Source organism: Lotus japonicus, chromosome 4 (assembly GCF_012489685.1).
Source record: "Lotus japonicus ecotype B-129 chromosome 4, LjGifu_v1.2".
Lineage (NCBI taxonomy): Eukaryota > Viridiplantae > Streptophyta > Magnoliopsida > Fabales > Fabaceae > Lotus > Lotus japonicus.
The window spans coordinates 20,057,280-20,066,145 of NC_080044.1; the positions used below are offsets into that span (position 1 = coordinate 20,057,280).

An 8,866-nucleotide genomic window follows, 5' to 3' on the forward strand; every position below is an offset into this window, starting at 1 on the left:
GTTTTAAGGTTACAATTTGTCCATTATAGTCCTACTTTATCAATAACTCCACTTCACATTTTCAATAACATTCTCCTTTCTCAATAACTCTCATTCCCATTACCTCTAGAATTAGAGGTAAATGTTTTAATGATATGAGAGAGAGAGAAAAAAACTAAGGTTTGAGAGTTTTATGACTTTATGACTTGAATGTGAGAGGGTAGAATGAGAAAAAACTCTAACAATCCACTATTTTGGTTTGAGAGCTTTATGCTAAAACGATACTTAAAAATGAACGGAGAGAGTACTATTTTAGTTGTTTAAAAGACTCTTGTCATAAGTGAGGTGGGCTCTTCAATGGGCCGTAGCTGGAGTTGGTCTTTGGAGTTGCAAAGGCAGTGGTTTGGGTGGGGGCTAGAACAAAAAAAGGAGGTTGTTCAACCTCATCAATTCAATTCTCCCCTGCCAAATTGAAGATGGGCTGATGTGGCTAGGTGAAAAAAATGGGATTCTCTTGGTAAAGTCGATCTATAAAATGGTGGATCTGAAGATTCTAGACATCATGGGTTATCCCGAAGAAGGTAAGGAAAATAATCCCTCCTAGACTGCTACTCCCTCCGTTCCAAAATTGTTGTTTAAGGTAATGCACATAATTTAAGAGCTTATTAATTGATATAATATTTGACTAAAACACCCCTATTTAATGTTGAGTTATATAAAGAGAGAGAATGATAATTATTGGTTAAGTGATTGGTGGGCATTGTGATTGGTGAGAATTGAAGGTGGTAGATGAGAGATACAATATTAAATGAGAGTTTATATGGAAGAAGATGTGACAAATAGTCTTGGATTTCTATAACAACAACCATTTTAGAATATATGTGAAAAGCTAAAACAATAACCATTTTGGAACGGAAGAAGTATTATTTTGTTGGCTAGAAATAGCGAACAAGGTAGCAGTAAAGGAGAATCTTTTGGATAATCCCTCCTAAAGTACTATTATTTTGTTGGCTAGAGCAAACAAGGTAGTAGTAAAGGAGAATCTTTTGGTGTAGGGAGTGGTGATTGAAAATGATTGCCTCTGTAGCATTTGTTGGGCTTCCATAGAAATGATTAGGGATGGTAATGGATAGGGTTTGGGTATGGTACTATAGTACTCATCCCCATACCCGCGTTTTAAAAAATTACCCGTACCCGTCCTCATACCCGCGTGGGTAGCAACTTGAATGTCTGTCCCCGTACCCTCTGGGTACCTATATGCCCGTACCCGTGCCCATTACCCGCAATTTAACAAACCAAAATATATTTTTCACTATTTTTGTTAATAGAAAACAAAAAATACAACTACCTTTTTATATAAAACACTAATATAAATACAAAAGATTGAGCATCTTCTTTTAGGGATCCCAAGAGTGTGTTGCTTAAACACATTACTTTTTGAAATGCCAACATAAGTAAAATGTGTTAGATTTGATACAAATAATTCAATTGCAATGTGATAAATTGTGTCAATAAAGAATTTGTTGCTCTTAAAGTTATCGTAAAATTTTCAAAAGATAGTCCTATTGCTGTAGCTTATTTTAATATTCATTTTCTATGAAGCTAGCTTTGAAAAAGCATAGGTCATTAAATATTATGGTGAATGAATAAATAAAACAATTCTTCTTCCATGTCACATTAAACGCAGACAGCATACTTCATACATTGCAATGAATAAAACAAAATCAACGGATTTGCTCAAAATAACATGACCAAAATAGAAATTAAGTCGATCAATTAAGGGTTCACACCACATTCAAGCATGTGGTACTTACGGCTAGCCTCATGCCCCTTCTCACCTGCCAAATCAGTAATTGTGCAGTTATTGAGTATTAATACAAATTAATTGTATAAAATATATTCATTTGAAAATATTTAAGCTCTCGCGCCAAGTCTAGAACTAGCTTTGATATGTATGTACATGAAAAAAATAGGACAGCCAGAACTCAACCCGCTGGGATGGGGAGTTACAGTCCAATGTATATAATGTACACCATTACAGCTCTGAACCACTATAATTTAGACAGATTCCTTATTTCATTAAAACCAGCAATGGGCTTGAACATTACTGATTTCAAAGTGACCAACCTTCGAGGACACAGGAGAACTTCATGAAAGGGATCAGCCAACACCATCTGTTACTGACCAGAGTTTCCCAAAAGCCGTTCAACTGCTGCATGAACATTCCCTGATGTAGCAATAAGTGCCCTTATGTTCTCTTGAGTGTCAAAAAACCCCATCTCTTGAAGCTGTGAAAGCTGGGTGGCATACAATTGCTCCGGGGCCTCTGAGACGACAACAAAATCAATGAGCAGCATAAAATCTAGGTTAAATTCATATTCATATGTAGTTCCCATATTTTTGGATTATTCATTAGATACATATAAGTATTGAAAGTTCATAATTGGATCTAGAGTTTGAAAATTATCCGATTGGGTAAAAATCTACACTGGTGAGTCAAATCACAGTATATAAATTAGAGGTACCAAATTACATTTTTGGTCCCCACAGTAATTGTTTTTAAACAGGAACCTTTTAGTATAAGAGCTACAGTTTAGTTAGTATAATTTAAAATTCATAGAGAGAAGTAGAAGACAACAATAATGCTTACCATTTGATCTATTTGGAACAGCTAGACTACCAGCTCCAAGTCCACCAAACATGCTCGATAACATCTCCAACCCCAAGTTGTTCAATGGTCCTGCCAATAAAAAGATGTGGAAGTAATTTCAAAGAAATGTTACAAATCTGTTTCCTATCAAAAGGAAGTCGCATCCCAAATAGCCACCACCAAACTTAAAAGTTCCCCCTTTCATTGCTACAGAATGAATCAGGCAAAAAGATTTGTTAAATGCATGTTACCCTTCTAAAGATAGCACATGAATTAATGGGTCTTATGATTTCATAAGAACAATCTTAAATTTGGTTTCAAAGGATCGCAGGCAGTGCCTTTTGGTCAAGCTCACCCATACCCAGTTCTATAATTTACAAACCACCCAACAAAATCTGAGTGTAAAGGTATTCAAACAACTCAATCAAATTCTCATTTTTACTAAAACAGGGCAACTAACCCCTGCCGATCTGAATATCTTCATGAAGAGGAACAAGTAGAAGACGAAACTCCCATTAAATTTTTAACTGATTCATTAAATTATAATTCATAATTTCATATAACTCAAGTATGGATGGGTAATCTAAACAGATGGTTAAGCAATTTGAATTCCCAGTGCAATTCCATAGCCACACAATGATCAGAAACCAAGAGAATGGACAATGGAGGGTTATCGTGCATACCAGTGCCTCCACCAGTTTGACCTGATTCCCTGCAGAAGCTTACCAGATTAATAGCAAATCAAGCAAGAAACAAACAATAAATAAAGCAAAAAAAAAGCCAACAAGTACATCAATACAGTATTTCACAAATTAGGAAGCAAAACGTAAACCACCATCAAACTGGATTTTAAGCTAATATCAACCATCCAAAACTTTGACTATGCCATCCACCACATCAAGATTTCAACCCATGTACTACTTACTACTTAGCCACCAGGAAAATCACATCCAAGAGGCCTTCAATTGTATTCAGATTTTGTTTGATGCTTAGAGTGCAAGAAGTACCATATTGTTTACTAAGAATATCCAATTCCCAAGTTCAAAAAGCAGCTGCATTTCACTTTATGGTAATTTTAAGCATATAGAATTAGAATGCTTTGAATATTATTCCTGACAAATACCTATGATATTATGCATAACAATGGAATCAATGGACCTCGTTTATTTTGGATTTTGAAATAACATTACACATTAATCGCCCATCTTTATTTCTGGCTTTGGACAAATTCAAAAAACCCCATCCAGTTTAAATGATGGCCAATGGGAATATTAAAACATCTTGGATTTTCAAGGATAATGTCACATGATCTAGGCCAGTACAGGGAAGCTGTAACAATAAATGCCTTTTTGTGAAGTAATCATCAAAAAAATTACTCATTCATGGGAAGTCAGATGAGGCATCTAAGGCCTAAGAAAGTTGAAATGGGTGTCCTAGTCACTGGGCTTGAGCAAATAACTAAGTGATTCAGCAAAACATTGACAACTTCACATTTGAAGTTCTTGTTTCTGCCCATGGATGAGTAAGAAAATGCAAGGTGGGAGGAGAGCCAGGATTGCAATATTACTTACTGTGTTGGTTGTTGCTGACCAAGCTGAGACAAAAGAGATTGCTGGAGAGACATGAGTTGCTGTCAATGTGCAATAAGACAAAGTTGTGAGAATATTAATTGAAAGCAAGGAAGTGAAAAATTACATAGCCAAGCAATAAGTTTTTCATTATCATGATAGATAACATGTTAAAGAATCAAAATTTCTGCTGCAAAAAAATAAAATAAAAGAGCCAATTCCCTCCTCCCCCATTGCTTATGTAGGAGGTTTTTCATTCAACCATTGGACCGATGATGCCGTTGGCCCCGTTAGGTCTGGATAATCATTATTTTTTCATACTAAGAACAATTAGAATTTCTTCCAAAGAAAGTACATGCTAACATCTGTACTTCAGTAGCAGCATTTTAAATTGAAAGTTTGAGCATCAGATCACATACTAATTAATGCAAGCATCATTCAACCCTATGCCGGAGATATTAACTAAAACTCATCAACAGATGCAAAACTTCAAATTTGTCTACCTGCATTGTCTCAGGTGAAGAAAACATGCGAAGGAACTCTGGATTCCGCATCACTTCTCTAAGAGAATTTAAATCAGGCATGCCACGCTGTTCAGTATTAGTCCCAAGAATCTAAAAAGTAAATTGGATATTAGAAAGAGAAATTGAGCACATGCATGAAGCATCTCGTACTTGTACTGGGTACAATAAGTAGATACCTGATTCAATGTTTGTGGGTTGGAAAGGATACTTTGCATCATTTGTGAGATAGCTGGATTTTGCATTAACTGGGCCAATGAAGCAGCATCTGGCATACCACTGCCACCCAACATGCCTTCAAGGTCCGGCATACCAAGCCCTCCTAAGCCAGTAGGTGTTTGTTGTCTAGCATCCCCGCCAGCAGTTGATCTTCTAGTATTATTTGGTGGGGCAGGTCCAGCTGCAAAGCTCCCCACCAATTACAACAGTATTAGTAACAACACAAGCAACAAAGCTGTAATACTAGCCTTCAAACAGCCATAAATAACAATAAGAAAAAATATGTTCAAATCCAATGGAGAAAATGAGGTGCCCAGTCGCAGGATTACAAAGAGAAAAAATATTGTCTCAAAACTTACTTCTAGTAGAGGACCAAGGATTAGGAAGCGGGTTAGTATTGGGTACAGGAGAACCACCAGTTGTTTCAGAATTAGCAGTTGAGGGATTAGTTGATTGATCCCTGACTTGGCCACCCTGAGTCCCAGAAATTGCTGTATCATTATTTCCCGCATTACCACCCATTGTAGTGGCATTTAAAAATGGTTCTTGAACATTCTCATACATGCGCCTCAGCATGTTGAATCCCTCAGGAGAAGATTCAATGTTGCTCATAGCTCTGTCAGTATTTCTCATCATTTCACGCATGATCTCGGGATTCCTTGTAGCTTCAAGAGTCTGGCGAAGAGTGCTGGGGTCATTAAGTATGTGTGCTAGCTCAGGGTTTCGATCCATGAGCTCTTGCATCTGTGGGTTACTCATTATAAGATTCCGCACTATCTCAGGATTATTTATTAGATTCTGCATAGCAGGTGTGTTCATTATTTCTCTCACCAAATTGGGATTTGAAATAAATGGTTGCTGCATTTGTTCAAGATTCGGAAGTCCGTCACCAAATAAGCCATTTCCCCCAGTGCCATTGATACCTAGTCCAGGGAACAGGGAAGCTCCAAAACCAAGCCCTCCTAAACCCCCACCATCATTAGCACCAGCACCTCTAGCATTATCCGTTGTGGTATTGGTGCCACCACTGTTGGTCCCACCAGTTGTATTGGTAGGTGCAAAGCCACGTACCAAATGGACAGTGTGATCTGCCTCCAAACCTATGAAGATAAAAAGAAAGTCTTAATATATTCACTCATTAAGGAAAACTTTCAAGAACAAAAGTTTTAATGTGAAGAAGTCTAGGCTGTTCTTTCTAAGAACACGATGAAAAAAGAAGACTACTTTTCTTCCAAATTCAAATTTTCCATGTTAGAAAAAAGTTCCAACAATCGTCAACAAAATAATTTTAACTTCAAATAGCAGATAAAATGTTGGTTGTACCGTGACTTGACTTCGGTTATTGCAATGCTCTACACATGTTATATATTTTACAATGCATTAGACCAGCCTTACAGATTCCAAGTGTCCAATGAAAAAACATAGAAACACACAGCATATGCCCTTCTTACAAAACAGCATTCTACTATAAAGGATGATCCCAAATCCTGCTGAACAACTTTAATCATTAGGTTAACCTAGTTGCATTGTCAAACATTCAGGGAAATCAATTATGTTAAACAAGCAGGCATTCTCCAACTGCTTTCTTGTAAACAATGGTTCAAGTGATTCAAGAATAGAGCAAATACAGTACACAGGGCATCTCCTCCTTTGTTCATTACCAGTGAGGTAACCACATAGAAATACATATGACAGTGATGCTGAAAAAAACTGGAATACAATCATGCTACAATAGCCAAAATAGAGGATGACTGAGAAAAGAAAAAAGAATTAAACCCAATCAAAGGCTAGGTGACTAGTATCACAGCATCAGATAATATTGCTTTACCATATATTACTTAGTAATTGTATATGGACTGATAAAGGAATGATAAACAAAGTTGCAATAGGGTGTAATTACATATGATTTCGAAAATATAGGTGGTCATGACTTGAAAGACATGCATTATGTTTTAAATTGAAACCAGAGACTAGACGTAAACACATAGTTACCATCTACGCAATTCTTCTCAATACAAGTCCAGTTATGTGGTACATTACTTTGTCGAATATATGGCACATGTGTATGCCATTTAAGTAGATCGTATGCTACGCATACTAATCAATGTGTTCTTAGCATAAAATTTCAAAAAAATTGAAAGTGAAGTAGTAATGCATTTATAGGTGTTGATAAATATGAGTCCTTTAGTAAATTAAACAATTTAAATGGACTTCATTATATAAATTTTCTTTATATGATATCATTTAGTGCTAGCTATCTTTTCCTTCCCAGTATCTGATAGATTCGATGACCAACATTTCAATAGTATCTCTTAATAAACTGAACACCTATTTCGTTTTAAATGTTAGTTGTAAACCAAAAGTTCTAGGCTCTTCTTCCATGTACCTTCTTTCCAGTTCATTTTCCACTTATCTTCTTTCTCAGAAGTCTCAGGTTGCAACAATTTTCTCCTACATCTTTCATTTTCTTTTTATTCTTCTTTCTACAGAAGTTTTCAACCAATGCAGCCATGCAAGAAGTAAAATTATCACTTTTCATGATCTAGAGCACATACCACAACAATCCCAATCGCCAAAAGAACAGCAAAAAACAAACTTCTTCCTACAAGCACATTCCACATGACAATCCTAATCCATCCATCATAAGCTAAACATTTGAAGTCGAACCAACAACGCATTAAAGTAAAAATAATCAGAAACCTCATGAATAAACGATGTCATTCAATCCATAAAAAACCAATTTAATTCAACCATAAAGCTAAACCAAACAAACAGTATCAAGTCATTCATTCGCACTGGACAAACGAAATTCACAACATCAAGATGGAGAAAGTAGAAATTACCGTAGCTCTGAAGGGTTTGATCGTCCTTCAAGATCCGACCCTTGTAAATGAGGCGCTGTTGTTCGACGGGGATGTCGCAGTTGCGAGCAACGAGATCCTTGAAGGATCCGACGGCGGAATTGAGGGAAACCTGAACTGAAAACTTGGAACCGTTGGAGCAGCGAACGTTGATGTTGACCTCTTCGGCACCTTTCGATTCCTCACCGGCACCGTCACCTCCCATGGCGTATCTCTCTCTCTCTCTCTTACTCGTCCCTAACCAAACACGGAGGCGCGTATGCCCCACGCTCTCGCTGATCGAATCGGAGCAGTGGGCACGAAACCCTAACCCTAGAACGATGATCGAAAAGGATGAGAAGAAGACCAGAAAGGGGAGACACGGTGTGGTATGGTAGCTACGAACTCGGGAGACAACGAAAACAAAGTGAAAAATATAGGCTTAATTGCACATTTGGTCCCCCACTTATATTTTTTTCACGATTTTGGTCCCCAACAAAAATCAATTGCATTACGTGTCCCCTACAAAAACCTCTGTTTGCAGAATTGGTTTTCCATCCAATTCCATTCAAATTTTAACGGTTTCTGGGTAAATAAATTAATAAAAAATAAATAAAAACAAAAAAATTAGAAGCATATGAATATTCATCTTCTTCATCATCTTCTCCATGAAAAATAAAGAAAAAACCCAGAAAATAAAAATTTCAATATCCCCTCAGACCTAACAATCAAAGCATATATGTTCCAACCTCTCAAATAATTTAACATTCACGTCCTTTGTCTCTAGCTTATCTCCATTCTCTCTCGTCTTTCTCAATAGCCAGAAAGAGCTTTTTGCAAACACTCAAACCCCACATCACTGAACCATCACAACCTATTCCTCATTCCCTCAAATTCACGAATTCCATCTCCATTCTCCCATCTATTTTCTTCTTTACCATGAAACACCCAAATACCACCATTCTAATTCCTCTTAAAAGCAAGCATTAGATTCAATTTATCATCAACCCTAAACGCACAAACCTGTCTCCCTTTGCATCTTCAAATATCTCGGATCTCTTCCTCTTCCTCTTCTCTTGATCTCGTCTC

General features: G+C 36.9%; 1 protein-coding gene across 1 annotated transcript; it reads right to left on the reverse strand.

The window, feature by feature from the left end:
* Positions 1-1,736: 1,736 nt before the first annotated feature.
* On the reverse strand, positions 1,737-8,186 carry LOC130710480 (ubiquitin domain-containing protein DSK2a-like). Its single transcript, XM_057559763.1, has 8 exons — positions 7,781-8,186; positions 5,297-6,037; positions 4,898-5,118; positions 4,701-4,811; positions 4,201-4,259; positions 3,313-3,341; positions 2,630-2,719; positions 1,737-2,305 (listed from the first exon to the last, which is right to left on the reverse strand). The coding sequence occupies exons 1-8, from the start codon at positions 8,001-8,003 to the stop codon at positions 2,157-2,159; spliced, it is 1,623 nt and encodes a 540-aa protein (XP_057415746.1). The 5' UTR covers positions 8,004-8,186; the 3' UTR covers positions 1,737-2,156.
* Between the last annotated feature and the right edge of the window lie 680 nt (positions 8,187-8,866).

What these genes read in the sequence shown, in the direction of transcription:
- LOC130710480 (XM_057559763.1), bottom strand. Translation starts at nt 8,003, where the DNA reads ATGGGAGGTGACGGTGCCGGTGAGGAATCGAAAGGTGCCGAAGAGGTC. An exon ending in TCAAACTGGTGGAGGCACTG is followed by an intron (nt 2,720 to 3,312) that starts GTATGCACGATA and finishes TTTTATTGGCAG; the next exon opens with GACCATTGAACAACTTGGGG. An exon ending in TGTTCCAAATAGATCAAATG is followed by an intron (nt 2,306 to 2,629) that starts GTAAGCATTATT and finishes TTGTCGTCTCAG; the next exon opens with AGGCCCCGGAGCAATTGTAT.